We start from the raw sequence: 15,689 nt of genomic DNA, 5'->3' as shown, positions 1-15,689 counted from the left end.
AAGTGAGGAAGGTGCAAGACAGGTATATTCCAGAAAAGAAGAAATTTTCAAATGGAAAAATGATGCAACCGTGGTTGACAAGAGAAGTCAAAGCCAAAGTTAAAGCAAAGGAGAGGCCATACAAGGAAGCAAAAATTAGTTCAAACACAGAGGATTGGGAAGTTTTTAAAACCTTACAAAAGGAAACTAAGAAGGTCATTAAGAGAGAAAAGATTAACTATGAAAGGAAACTAGCAAATAATATCACTTTGGATACTAAAAGCTTTTTCAAGTATATAAAGTGTAAAAGACAGGTGTGAGTAGATATAGGACGGATAGAAAATGATGCTGGAGAAATTGTAATGGGAGATAAGGAGATGGCAGAGGAACTGAACGAGTATTTTGCATCAGTCTTCACTGAGGAAGACATCAGCAGTATACCGGACACTCAGTATACCGGAGCAGGGAAGAGAAGTGTGCGCAGTCACAATTACGACAGAGAAAGTACACAGGAAGCTGAATAGTCTAAAGGTAGATAAATCTCCTGGACCAGATGGAATGCACCCTCGTGTTCTGAAGGAAGTAGCTGTGGAGAAAACGGAGGCATTAGCGATGATCTTTCAAAAGTCGATAGATTCTGGCATGGTTCCGGAGGACTGGAAGATTGCAAATGTCACTCTGCTACTTAAGAAGGGGGCAAGGAAGCAAAAAGGAAATTATAGACCTGTTAGCTTGACCTCGGTGGTTGGGAAGTTGTTGGAGTCGAACGTCAAGGATGAGGTTGCAGAGTACCTGGAGGCATATGACAAGATAGGCAGAACTCAGCATGGATTCCTTAAAGGAAAATCCTGCCTGACAAACCTATTACAATTTTTTGAGGAAATTACCAGTAGGCTCGACAAGGGAGATGCAGTGGATGTTGTATATTTGGATGTTCCTTCCCGCAGTCTGAGCAGTTGAACAGTTTCTCCCCAGTGTTTGCTCGCTGATGTTCATTCAATACTGGACTGAAAGTGATATATTAGAATGCACACAACATAAGAATTAAAATCGATGATCCTGAAATTCAGCTACAGATTGGCAAGTATGATGTTGTGGCTACCCCTGAAACTTCGCTAGAGGATGGCTGCCATTGGGAGCTGAACATCCAAGGATATACGGTGTATCGGAAAGAGAGGTCAGTAGGCAGAGGGGGTGGTGTGGCCTTGTGTATAAGAAATGATATTAAATCATCAGAAAGGGATGACACAGGATCAGAAGGTGTAGAGTCTCTATGGTTGGAGGTAAGAAATGGCAAGGGTAAATGGACCCTAATGGCAGTTCTATACAGGCCTCCAAACAGCAGTTGGGATGTGGATTACAAATTACCGCAGGAGATAGAAAAGGCTTATCAGAAGGGCAATGTCATGATAATTATTGGTGATTTTAACATGAAAATGGATTGGGAGAAACAGGCCAGTATTGGACCTCAAGTGAGCGCATTTGCGAAATACCTGAGGGATGGCTTTTTAGAACAGCTTGTTGTTGAGCCCACTAGGTCATTGGCTGTGCTGGATTGGGTGCTGTGCAATGATCCGGCGGTGATAAGTGAGATTAAGGTTGAGGAACCCTTGGGGTCAGTGATCAAAATATGATTGAGTCCACTTTGAAATTTGAGAAGGAGAAACTAAATTCCAATGTGTTGGTATTTCAGTGGAATAAAGGAAATTACAATTGCATGAGAGGGGAACTGGCCAAAGTTGACTGGAAAGGGACTCGAGCAGGAAGGACAGCAAGGCAGCAATGGCTGGAATTCCTGCAAAAAATGAAGGAAGTGCAAGACGGATATATTCTTAACAAGAAGGAATTTTTGAATGGAAGAAGGACGCTACCGTGGTTGACAAGTGAAGTCAGAACCAAAGTAAAAGCAAAAGACAAGGAAGAAAAAGTTAGTGAAAGATAGAGGATTGGGAAGCTTTTAAAATTTGCAGAAGAAAACTAAGAAGGTCATGAGGAAGGGAAAGACGAATTACGAAAGGAAGCTGGTGACTAATATCAAGAGGATGCGAAAAGCATTTTTGAAGTGTAACACGCTGTAAGGTTTCACTGCTGATGTAATGGCTTCACTGTAATGTTCCACTGCTGAGGTAATGGTTTCTCTGTGGCAGCAATGTTTGGGTTACGGCGAGAGATAATGGGGCATGCTAGCCAATGAGCAGGCTGTTGTTCTTTCTTGCGTGTCTGGGAGCCGGGAATTCACGGGACGTTTGCCGGGGAGAAATGAGCAGAGAAGACGCGAATGGAGAGAGTTGGTAGACCTCGGATGGAGTGGACTTGTAGTGAGGGTCCGAAGGTCAGCGAGGATCAGAGGTCGATGGTGGACGAACAGCTTATCAGTGAGCTCCAACATTGTACAATAGACTGTTTCATGAGAATGGGCCTTTTTCTTTTTTGTTTTCTTCACGAACCATATCGTCAAATTAGGAGTTATAAAGCTCAATCGTTTAATCACATACTGTGCACTGTTTGTTATTTCGTACTGATTTGTAACAGGGGACACCACGCAACATCCACTCAAATAAGATTTCTTAAGTTTGTCCGGGCCAGGGGCTATCATCCCCTATGTTAAACCACTAGACAAAGCGAGAGTTAGGGTAGAAAGGGTAAGAGAGTTGAGGATACATATAGGACAAACAGAAAATGACGCAGGAGATATTGTAATGGGAGACACAGAGATGGCAGAGGAGCTAAATGCATACATTGCATCATTCTTCACGTTGTAAGACATCTGCAGTACTGAATATCGGACATTCAAGAGTGTAGTGTCAGGGAAGTGAAGTACATGCAGTGAAAATTACGACTGTGAAGGTGCTCAGGAAGTTTAATGGTCTGAGGGTGGATAAATCTCCTGGACCTGATAGAATGCATCTTCGGGTTCTGAAGGAAATAGCTGGAGCGATTGCACAGGTATTAGTAACGAACTTTCAGGAATCGATAGATTCTGGCATAGTACCTGATGACTGGAACATTACAAATGTTACTCCGCTATTTAAGAAGGGCGGGAGGCAGCAGAAAAGAAACTACAGACCTGAAAGCCTGACTTCAGTGGTTGGGAAGTTGCTGGAATCAATTGTTACGGATGAGATTACGGAGTACTGGGAGGCACATGACAGGATAGGCCAAAGCCTGCGTGGTTTCCTGAAAGGAAAATCCTGCCTTACTAACCTACTGCAATTCTTTGAGAAAATTACAAGTTGGGTAGACAAAGGAAATGTAGTAGATGTGGTGTATTTGGATTTTCAGTGGGCCTTCAAAAGGTACTGCACATGTGGCTGCTTAGCAAGATAAATCCCGTGGAATTACAGGGAAGTTACTAGCATGGGTGGGACATTGGCTGATCAACAGAAAACAGAGTGGGAATAAAGGGATCCTATTCTGGCTGGTGCCGGTTACCAATGGAGTTCCACTGTGGTCGGTGTTGAGACCACTGCTTTTTACAATGTATGTCAATGACTTGGGCTATTGGATTAATGGACTTGCGGCTAAATTTGCCAATGATACAAAGATAGGTGGAGGAACAGGTAATGCTGAGGAAACAGAGTGCTGGCAGAGAGATTGAAATAGTTTCAGGGAACGGGCCAAGAAGTAGTTAATGAAATACAATGTTGGAAAGTGTATGGTCGTGCATATTGGTGAAATAAATAAACAGGCAGACAATTACTTAGTTTGGGAGAGAATTCAAAATGCGGAAATGGAAAGGAACTTGGAAGTTCTTGTGTAGGATATCCTAAAGGTTAACCTCCAGGCTGAGTCGGTGGTGAAGAAGGCGAATGCAATGGTTGCATTCATTTCTCGAGGTACAGAATATAAGAGCATGGATGTGATGTTGAGGCTCTATAAGGCTCTCATGAGACCACACTTGGAGTATTGTAAGCAGTTTTGGGCTCCTTATTTTAGAATGGATATACTGACATTGCAGAGGGTTCAGAGAAGATTCACAAGAATGATTCCAGGAATGAAAAGGTTACCATACGAGAAGCATCTGGCTTCTCTTGGGCTGTATTCCCTGGAGTTCAGCAGAATGGTTGGGGGGGGGGAAGATGGGGGGGGGGAAATCTCATTGGAACATTCTGAATGTTAAAAGCTCTGAACAGATTAGATATGGGAAAGTTATTTCCCATGGTAGGGGAGTCTATGACAACAGGGCACGACTTCAGGATTGGAGGACATCCATTTAGAACGGAGATGAGGAGAACTTACTTTTCTCAGACGGTGGTAAATTTGTGGAATTGTTGCCACAACCAACTGTGGAGGGCAAGTCACTTGGTGTGTTTAAGGCAGAGAGAGATGGGTTCTTGATTAGCCAGGGCATCAAAGGGTATGGGGAGAAGGCAGGGGAGTGGGGATGACTGGAAGAATTGGATCAGCCCATGACTGAATGGCCGACTTCTGCTCCTATATCTTCTAGTCTTAATTGGGATGTCTGAGTGAATCCTTTCCCACATTCAGAACTGGTGAGTGGCACCCCCCAGCGTGAATTTGCTGATGTATTTTAAAGTCCGATGACCGAGTGAATTCCTTCCCACAATCCGAGCAGGGGAACGGTTTCTCCCCACTGTGAATTCGCTGATGTGCCTTCAGTTGAGATGACCGGGCGAAACCCTTCCCACATTCAGAGCAGATGAACGGCTTCTCTCCAGTGTGAATTCGGGTGTGCCTCACAAGATTGGATGACTGGGTGAAACCCTTCCCACATTCAGAACAGTTGAAAGGTTTCTCCCCAGTGTGAACTCGCTGATGAACCTTCAGCAGAGATGACAGAGTGAAACTCTTCCCACATTCAGAGCAGATGAACGGCTTCTCCCCAGTGTGAACTCGCTGATGCACCTTCAGTCGAAATGGCTGAATGAAGCCCTTCCCACATTCAGAGCATCTGAATGGCCTCTCCCTAGTGTGAAGTTTCTGATGTACCTGAAGTTGAGATGTCCGAGCAAATCCCTTACCACATTCAGAGCAACTGAATGGCCTCTCCCCAGTGTGAAGTCGCTGATGCACCTTCAGTCGAGATGACCGAGTGAATCCCTTCCCACATTCAGAGCAGATGAATGGCCATTCCCCAGTATGAAATCGCTGATGATCCCTCAGTTGAGCTGAATGGGTGAATCCCTTCCCACATTCAGAGCATGTGAATGGTTTCTCCCCAGTGTGATCTAACTGGTGTGTCAGTAGTTGAGAATGCCGAATGAATCCTTTCCCACAGTCTGAGCAGGTGAACGGTCTCTCTGCAGTGTGAACAAACTGATGTTCTTTCAGCTGACTTGAATAGGTGAATCCCTTCCCACATTCTGAACAGGTGAATGGGCTCTCCACAGTGTGAATTTGCTGGTGCCTTAAGAGCCCAGATGAAAGAATGAATCCTTTCCCACATTCAGAGCAGGTGAACGGTCTCTCCGCAGTGTGAACAAACTGATGTTGCTTCAGATGAGCTAAATATGTGAATCCCTTCCCACATTCTGAGCAGATGAATGGTTTCTCCCCAGTGTGAATTTGCTGGTGTCTTAAGAGCCCCGATGAAAGAATGAATCCTTTCCCACATTCAGAGCAGCTGAACGGCCTCTCCCCAGTGTGAACTCGCTGATGTGCCTGAAGTTGAGATGACCGAGCAAATCCCTTCCCACATTCAGAGCAGATGTACGGCCTCTCCCCAGTGTGAATTTGCTGATGTAACTTCAGTCGAGATGGCCGTGTGAATCCCTTCCCACAGTCTGAGCAGGTGAACGGCATCTTTTCTGTGTGAACTCGCTGGTGTTCATTCAACTGAGATGATTGAGTGAACCCTTCCCCTATTAAGAGCAGGTGAATGGCTTCTCCTCGGTGTGAACTCGCTGGTGTCACTGTGTTGTGGTTGACTGTGTGAATGCCTTCCCACCGTCCGAGCAGGTCAATATCCTCTCACTGGTGAATTTTCTGATATACCTTTAGCATCAATAACAGAATGGCTTCCCACTGTCAGAACAGGTGGAGCATCTCACTATGGTGTGAACTTGCTGATGTATCTTCAGACTGGATGACTGAGTGGTTCCCCTCCCTCACACAGAGCAAGTGAATGGCCTCTCCCCACTGTGAACTCTGGCATATCTGCAGGTAGCCTGTGAGTGAATCTCTTCCCACACTGAGAGAAGCAGAATGATATCTCACTACGATTAATTCTCTGGCAACTCAGAAAGTCAGACGTTTGAATCACTTGTACAATCAATGCAGTTGAAGGACTGATCTCCAGTGAACAAATGCTGGTGTGTTCTCAGCTCCCGGTTCCAGTGAATTTCACAGAGTTAAAACAGAAAACTTCATCTCAGAGACAGAATAAATTACCAGCTGGGATGAGATACTTCATCTCCAAGGATCGACAACAGATGTGTTGGTGTTGCAAAGAAAATATTTGGTTGCTTCTTAAATATCCAGACAGAGTCCGCTAAACTGATGTGTTGTTGTGTTTGAGATTTCCGTACACAAGTATTCTGCAATTTCAAACCTGTAAGAATATTTGCAAAAGACATCAATGGGTGAAGGACAATATTTCAGGAGAGATTTCAGTCTGTGGTGAGAACATAAGAAATAGGAGCAGGAGTCGGCCATCTGGCCCTTTGAGCCTGATCTGCCATTGAATAAGACCATGGCTGATCTGGCCTTGGACTCATCTCCACCGACCTGCCTTTTCCTCAGAACCCTTAATTCCCCTACCATCCCAAAATCTATCCAACCTTGTCTTGAATATATTTACTGAGGTAGCCTCCACTCCTTCACTGGGCAGAGAAATCGACAGATTCACCACTCTCTGGAAAAAGCAGTTCCTCCTCATCTCCATCCCAAATTCCCCCAAATCTTGAGGCAATGTCCTCTAGTTCTAGTCTCATCTACCAGTGGAAACAACTTTCCTGCCTCTATCTTATCTATTCCTTCCATAATTTTACATGTTTCTATATGATCTCCTCTGAATGTGAGCTCTGGCGTCACAATTTTACCAACTTCAACACAAGCTGGGGGTTGTCTACTTGAGATATACCTCAGGATACTGTGGGAAGTGACAGAGGAAATTGCTGAGCCTCTGGCGAAGACCTTCGCACATCAATAGAGAGAGGAAAAGTACTAGAGGATGAGGAGATATTGTTCCCTTTTGAAGAAAGGGAGTAGAGATAAGCCAGGAAATTACAGACCAGTGGTTCTTACCTCAGTGGAGGGCAAGTTGTTGGAGAAGCTCCAGAGAGGCAGGATGTATGGGCATTTGGAGAAGCATAATCTGATGTGGGGTAGTCAGCATGGCTCTGTCTAGGGCAGATCGTGCCTTACAAACCTGATTGAATTCTTTGAGGAGGTAACAAAACACACTGATGAATGTAGAGCATTGGATGTAGAGTACATGGCTTTCAGTAAGACTTCTGATAAGATTCCTCATGTGAGGCTCATTCAGAAAGTAATGAGGCCAGGATCCAAGTAGACCTTGCTTTGTGGATCCAGAATTGGCTTGCCCACAGAAGCCAAAAGGTGGTTGTAGATGGTGTGTATACTGCATGGAGGACGGTGACCAGTGGTGTTCCACAGGGATGTGTTATAGAGAATAGACAATAGGTGCAAGAGTAGGCCGTTCAGCCCTTCGAGCCAGCACCTCCATTCACTGTGATCATGGCTGATCATCCACTATCAGTATCCAGTTCCTGCCTTATCCCCATAACCTATGATTCCGCTATCTTTAAGAGCTCTATCCATCTCTTTTTCGAAAGCATCCAGAGACTAGGCCTCCACAGCCTTCTGGGGCAGAGCATTCCATATATCCACCACTCTCTGGGTGAAAAAGTTTTTCCTCAACTCTGTTCTAAATGGCCTACCCCTAATTCTTAAACTGTGGCCTCTGGTTCTGGACTCACCCATCAGCAGGAACGTGCTTCCTGCCTGCAGCGTGTCCAATCCCTTAATAATCTTATATGTTTCAATAAGATCCCCTCTCAGCCTTCTAAATTCCAGTGTATACAAGCCCAGTCACTCCAATCTTTCAACATATGACAGTCCCGCCATCCCGGGAATTAACCTTGTGAACCTATGCTGCACTCCCTCAATAGCAAGAATGTCCTTCCTCAAATTTGGAGAGCAAAACTGCAAACAGTACTCCAGGTGTGGTCTCACCAGGGCCCTGTACAGCTGCAGAAGGACCTCTTTGCTCTTATACTCAATTCCCCTTGTTATGAAGGCCAGCATGCCATTAGCTTTCTTCACTGCCTGCTGTACTTGCATGCTTGCTTTCAGTGACTGATGTACAAGAACACCTAGATCTCGTTGTACTTCCCCTTTCCTAACTTGACTCCATTTGGATAATAATCTGCCTTCCCGTTCTTACCACCAATGTGGATAACCTCACATTTATCCACATTAAACTGCATCTGCGCACTCACCCAGCCTGTCCCAGGAGCACAGGAGTACATTCAGCCAGAGACTCATTCCTCCAAGATGCAGCACAGAGCGTCATAGGATGTCATTCCTGCCTGTGGCCATCAAACTTTACAACTCCTCCCTAGGAGGGTCAGACACCCCGTGCTGATAGGCTGGTCCTGGACATTTCATAATTTACTGGCATAATTTACATATTACTATTTAACTATTTATGGTTCTATGACTATTTATTATTTATGGTGCAACTGTAACAAAAACCAATTTCCCCCTGGGATCAATAAAGTATGACTATGACTATGACTGTCTAAGTCACCCTGCATTCTCATAACATCCTCCTCACATTTCACACTGCCACTCAGCTTTGTGTCATCGGCAAATTTGCTAATGTTACTTTTAATTCCCTCATTTAAATCATTAATATATCTTGTAAACAGCTGCGGTCCCAGCACTGAACCCTGCGGTACCCCACTGGTCACCACCTGCCATTCCGAAAGGGACCCGTTAATCGCTACTCTTTGTTTTCTGTCAGCCAGGCAATTTTCAATACATATCGGTACTCTGCCCCCAAAACCATGTGCCCTAATTTTGCCCACTAATCTCCTATGTGGGACTTTATTAAAGGCTTTCTGAAAGTCCGGATACACTACATCCACTGGCCCTCCCTTGTCCATTTTCATAGTTGCATCCTCAAAAAATTCCAGAAGATTAGTCAAGCACAATTTCCCCTTCGTCAATCCATGCTGACTCGGACCAATCCTGTTACTGCTATCCAGATGTGTCATAATTTCATCTTTTATAATTGACTCCAGCATCTTTCCCACCACCGACGTCAGGCTAACCGGTCTATAATTCCCTGTTTTCGCTCTTCCTCCCTTCTTGAAGAGAGGGACAACATTAGCCACCCTCCAATCCACAGGAACTGATCCTGAATCTATAGAACATTGGAAAATGATTACCAATGCATCCACGATTTCTAAAGCCACCTCCTTAAGTACCCTGGGATGCAGACCATCAGGTCCCGGGGACTTATCAGCCTTCAGATCCAACAGTCTATCCACAACCATTTCCTGCCTAATATAAATATCTTTCAGTTCATCCATTACCCTAGGTCCTTTGGCCACTATTACATCTGGGAGATTGTTTGTGTCTTCCCTAGTGAAGACAGATCCAAAGTACCTGTTCAACTCGTCTGCCATTTCCTCGTTCCCCATAATAAATTCACCCACTTCTGGCTTCAAGGGCCCAATTTTGGTCTTAAGTATTTTTTTTTTCCTTTTCACATACCTAAAGAAGCTTTTACTATCCTCCTTTATATTCTTGGCAAGTTTACCTTCGCACCTCATTTTTTCTCCGCGTATTCCCTTTTTAGTTACCTTCTGTTGCTCTTTAAAAGTTACCCATTCCTCCGTCTTTCCACTCGTCTTTGCTATGTTATACTTCTTCTCTTATATTTTTATACTGTCCATTACTTCCCTTGACAGCCACGGCTTCCCCTTACTCCCCTTAGAGTTCTGAGACTCCTTCTCTTTGTGATGTTTATAAATGATCTTGATGAGGAAGGAGAAGGGTGCTGATGACACAAAAGTTGAGGGTGTTGTGAAGAGTGTGGACAGTTCTCCAGAGGTTACAGCAGGATGCAGATAGGATGCAGAACTGGCAGATGGAGTTCAACCCAGATAAGGGTGCTGTGGTTTATTTCGGTACATCAAAATTGAAGACAGAATACAACATTATGTTAGGACACTTGGCAGTGTGGAGGATCAGTGAGATCTTGGGGTCCATGTCAATTTTACACTCAAAGCACAGCGCTGATTAACATTGTTATTAAAAAGGCCTTCATCAACCATGGAACTGTGGTCAAGAGTGGTGAGGTAATGTTACAGCTGCATAAAAGCTTATTTATACCCCACTTAGAATATTGTCTTCAGTTACCTCATTACAGGAAGGATGTGGATACTATAGAAAACTTTGGAGCGACGGAAGATGAGAGGTGACCTGACAGATGCGTATAAAATGATGAAAGGCATTGATCGTGTGGATAGCCAGAGACTTTTTTCCTCGGGCTGAATTGGCAAACACGAGGGGCATAGTTTTAAGGTGCTTGGAAGTAGGGTCAAAGGGGATGTCAGAGGTAGGATTTTCACACAGAGAGTAGTAGGTGCATGGAATGCACTGCCAGCGATGATGGTAGAGGCAGATACCATAAGAGTCTTTTGAGAGACTGTTAGATATGTACATGGAGCTCAGAAAAACACAGTGCGATGCGGTTGGGAAATCCGAGGCAGTTTCTAGAATAGGTTTCTAGAATCTATATTCTAGATTTCTGTTTCTATATGCACTCATCTTCTAACAAGGCACATCAGACATTCTGACTGACCATCAAATTCTGACCATTCCTGCCTGTGTGAGAATGTGCTATTTCTGACTTCAATCAACCGATGACTTGGCTCAATTTGTCTCTGTCCTTTGGTATTATTTCAAGTTCTGGTCGTGTTCCACAACACTACAAAGAGCACTTGTTTCTACATGCATGATACTGGAGATTTACTAATTACTTGGATTGCCTCCCACCAGCTGATTGACAGTGAGAAACCCATCGATGGCAATGCAAATGAATATAAACTGGAGGGCAGTGGTTATTCTCATTAGAGTGCAGCACTTTTGTGATGTGAAAGCCAGAAGTCACTTGTCATCGAGGCAAAGGTGTTTTATATCGTTATTTACCCAGAGAGAAGTAAATCTGACGGAAGGTTTTATTTCCATACAGCACTAATTGACATTTTCACTGACTGGAAGCTAAATTCTTCAACCGAGATTAACTGGGAACTATATTTTTGTTCCGAGTTCATAATTCTCGGATTTCCAAAGCTGGAGCTCGGCAGTGTTTGGCAGGTACATCCGCTCGCCCTTCCTTTGACTGTACGGGACAACGCCAGTACGATCGCACATGGCTGCCACTTTACCCAGAAGCCCTCACGAGGAGAAACCTCCCTGTCAGCCATTGAAATACAGGAATGCGCATGTGCGGCAAAACTGGCGGCGGAGACGCCCGCGGCCTACGAGTCGAAAGCTTTCTTGGGCCCGGGTACGGATCGTGGGGCTGAGAAAGAGGGAAAGGACTAGGACTGTCGTGGGTTGCAGCACCAGTGTGGCTGGAAATCACAGTAATTGTCCTTTGGTCGCGTTTCAGACGCCGGTGATTACTTTTTACCGCCCGGGGCTCGCTCTTACCTGCCACCGATCGCTGCGAGCCTCTCGTCTACACAGCGCATGCGCGATATCCAGCATCGGTCCCGACGACCACGCATGCGCATTGGTTTAAACGGGAGACAATCTGCAGATGCGGAAATCCAAAGCAACTCACACAAAGTGCTGGAGGAACTCGGGGAGGCGGCAGCAACTATGGAGAGGAGTGAACAGTCGGCGTTTCAGACCGAGACCTTTCAAATCTCTTACTATCTCTTCTTTCAGTTAGTCCTGACGAAGAGTCTCGGCCCGATACGTCGACTGCACCTCTTCCTATAGATGGTGCCCGGCCGGCTGCGTTCACCAGCAACTTTTATGTGTGTTGCCCGTCTTCAGGACTGGAAAGGAAGGGAGGGAGTCAGAATGTGGGGGGTGATGAGGTGACAGGTGAAACTGGGAGAGGAGAAGGAGTAAAGTCAAGAGCTGTGAAGTGGATTGGTGAAAGAGATAAAGGGCTGGAGAATAATAATAATAATAATAATAAATACTTTATTGATCCCGAGTGGGAAATTCTATCGTTATAGCAGCAGTATTTAAAATCACACTTAGCAGTGTGCAGACTTTACTAAATATAAAGTAGAGAATGATAGTATACACAATAATACTGTACCAATGTGCAATAATAATGTATGAAACAATATTGCAGTCTATTGGACTATGATCTGTCACAGAAAGATGTATTGAATTGACTTTATTCCACCATCATCCAGGTTGGAGTGAGCTCGCTGCAATAGGTACATGACGGTGAAACACCCAGTTTCAGTTCGGCTACCTAAGTCTGGGGAAGACCACCTCTGGCCCCGCCAATCGTGTGAGATTGAGGTGTGAGCTCACCCGAGACCCCCTGTTTGGGTGGAGGCTGCGTGATTTGTTTCCCTGATACAAGTCATTACCATGAAATAACAGACTGGACACCATACAGAATTGAACGATTGAGCTTTACAATTCTCAATTTGACAATAGGGTTGGGACAGAAAAAAAGAGAAAGGGCCCAAGTCTAATGTGCACAAGTTGGAGATCACAGTTTCCCCTTCGCTGCTCCTCCTTCGATCACCCCGGGCTCTGTCGGACAGTATCCCATTCAGGGACGGGGCAGGTATAATCTCTCCTTCAGTCGCTCCACGTCGCCACAGAATCCTCTTACTTGGTGCCGGCTCCAGGGCGGGCTCTGGGTCAACCTGCACCTCTTGTCCCAGAGGCAGAAGGTGGTTCCGATGTGGAATCTTGACAGGCCCGTTCCCGTCCTCTGGTTTCACCCTGAAAACTGGTCCGTTTAGCATCTGACTCTCCACTACATCGGGCGTAGCCACCCAGTGTTCAGCCAACTTATGCTTCCCAGACAGCCCCAAATCCCTTGTGAGGACTCTGTCTCCCGGCAGGAGTTGGGAGAACCTTACGTTTTGATCATAGCTCCTCTTACTTCCTTGATTCTGCCAGTTCATAAGACTTTTATCAGCTCCCTTCTCATATCAGACACATACTTCAGATAAGTCTTCGATGGTCGGTCTTTCTCCTCAGTCCCAAAATAAAGGTCGCTGGGCGACATTGCCTCGCGCCCAAACATGAGATAATTTGGCGAGTACCCGGTAGCTTCTTGTCATCTGCAGTTGTAGCAGTGGAACAGATCTCCAATACGTTGAGTCCAATTGTTCTTCTTGCAGATTTCCAAGTTTCCGAGCACGTCTGGTGAGGTCCGGTGAAACATCTCCGGCTGGGGATCACCCAGCGAGTGACAAGGCGTAGTCCACGACTCCTCGACCCCAAGCGGGCTCAGTACATCATGTATTCATGTATGACCCTACTCTCGAAATCCTGTCCCTGACCACTATGTACCCGCCTGGGGAGGTCATAATAAATTAAATATTTCTCCCATAAAACTTTGGCCACCGTGGACGCCCTCTGATCGTTGGTAGGGAAAGCCTGCGCATGTCTGGTGTAGTGATCCGTGATGACTGAGACATTCATCGTGTTTCTGGTATCGGGTTCTATTGACAGGAAATCCATACACACCAGGTCAAGAGGCCTCGTACATTTCTCTGACATTAAATGTACCTTTGAATTAAAATTGGGGGCCGTTTGGACAATCCTGCTTTTTCATGCGGCTGGAGCGGTAGTACTCGGTGACGCGGTCTCCCAGTCTACGTCAGGTCTCACCAGTATACAAGAAGTCACAGCACAGTCATAGTCATAGTCATAGTCATACTTTATTGATCCCGGGGGATACGATGAAACAGATACGATAGATAACCCCAACCGACTCACAGTTGAAGTGTCGCCTCACCTGGAAGGACTGTTTGGAGACCTGAATGGTCGTGACGGAGGAGGTGAAGCAGCAGATGTAGCACTTGTTCCACTTGCAAGGATAAGTGCCAGAATGGAGATCAGTCGGGAGGGGAGAATGGACAAGGGAGTCACGTGGGGAGCAATCTCTGCGGAAAGTAAAACGTGTTGAGGGGGAGGAAAGATGTGCTTGGTGCTGGGATGCTGCCGGAGATGGCGGATGTTGCAGAGAATTATGTGCTGGACACAGACGATGGTGGGGTGGTCGGTGAGGACAAGAGGAATTCTCTCTCTATATTCCTGGTGGGGTTGTAGGAGGATGGGGTGAGGGCAGATGTGTGCAAAATGGGAGAGATGCGGTTGAGGGCAGCGTTGACGGTGGAGGAAGGGAAGCCCCTCTCTTTGAGGAAGGAGGACATCGCCTTCGTTCTGTAATGAAAAGCAGCATCCTGAGAGCGGCTGCGGCAGAGACAGGGGAATTGAGAGAAAGGGACGACATTTTTATAAGTAACAACTTGTAAAAGAGATAGAGTCCAGTTCAGTCGGTTTGTGATAGACATCAATGCATAAACTGTCACCAGAGCTAGAGACAGTGAAATCGAAAAGGGGAAGGGAGTAATGGGCAAGGTGAATTTGAGAGCAGGGTGAAATAATTTACAGGCAACATTGAGGAAGTCAACTTGCTTCGCTTTGGTGCAGGAGGCAACACCAGTGCAGTCAGAATCAGGTTTATGATCACCGGCATGTGAATTGACATTTGTTAACTTAACAGAAGTAGTTCAATGCAATACATAATCTAGCAGAGTAATAATAATAATAATAATGACAGTAACAATTATATGAAATAAACAGTAAGTAAATTATATATATTGAATAGATTAAAAACACGTGCAAAAACCGAAATAATGTATATTTTAAAAAAATCCAGGGTAGTATCCAAAGATTCAATGTCCATTCAGGAATTGGATTGGATCAGAGGGGAAGAAGCTGTTCCTGAATCGCTGTACTCCCCAATGCTGTACTCCTCCACCACCGCAACGTCTTCTCCCAGAATGTATACAGGACTCGTTGCTGTCCTCTTCCTCCTAAAATCAATCACCTTTTCCCTGGTTTTGGCCATATTCAGGGGCAGGTGATTCCTCCCTCACTATTCCACAAACCTGTCCACCAGTCCTCTGTGCTCCGACTCCTGCCCATCTCTGATACACCAAATACCACAGAGTCATCAGGGAATTTCTGCAAGTGGCCAGACTCAGAATTGTACTGAAAGTCTGAGGTGTCAGCGTGAACAGAAACGGGGACAGGACAGTCCCTTGTGGGGCTCCAGTGTCACTCATCTCCACCTCAGGCAGAGAACCACCCAGCGGTTACAAACTGGGGTATATCAGTCAGGAAACCAGTAATCCAGGAGATAGTGAATTTGTCCTACGCCCATCCTTCGCAGCGTCTTGCGCAGATGACGTGGCTGGATTGAATTGAAAGCACTGGTAATTTTTTTTAAAAAATGTGATTCCCAGAATGCCACCACCATCATCCCGGTGGGAGTGAGCTCGCTGCAATAGGTAGATAACGGTGAAATACCCAGTTTCTGTTCGGCTACCTAAGTCTGGGAAAGACCATCTCTGGCCCCACAAACGTATGAGATTGAGGTGTGAGCTCACCCGAGACCCCGTGTTTGGGTCGATCCTGCGTGATTTGTCAAGTCAAGTCGGTTCACTTTTTATTCTCATTTCAACCATAACTGCTGGAACAGGGCATAGTAA

General features: G+C 45.5%; 1 protein-coding gene across 1 annotated transcript in view; it reads right to left on the bottom strand.

Annotated features, from left to right (window-relative positions):
- The window catches only part of LOC140185019 (uncharacterized), a 777,523-nt gene extending 765,865 nt beyond the window's left edge, over positions 1-11,658 (bottom strand). The window contains 2 exon segments of the mRNA XM_072238245.1: positions 4,438-6,490; positions 11,632-11,658. Of these exon segments, the coding sequence (XP_072094346.1) occupies positions 4,438-5,742 (1,305 nt within the window). The 5' untranslated portion in view covers positions 5,743-6,490; positions 11,632-11,658.
- Between the last annotated feature and the right edge of the window lie 4,031 nt (positions 11,659-15,689).

Source organism: Mobula birostris, chromosome 20 (genome assembly GCF_030028105.1).
Source record: "Mobula birostris isolate sMobBir1 chromosome 20, sMobBir1.hap1, whole genome shotgun sequence".
Classification (NCBI taxonomy): domain Eukaryota; kingdom Metazoa; phylum Chordata; class Chondrichthyes; order Myliobatiformes; family Myliobatidae; genus Mobula; species Mobula birostris.
Note: the sequence above shows the minus strand (reverse complement) of the source record. Positions and strands in the feature narration are given on the sequence as shown.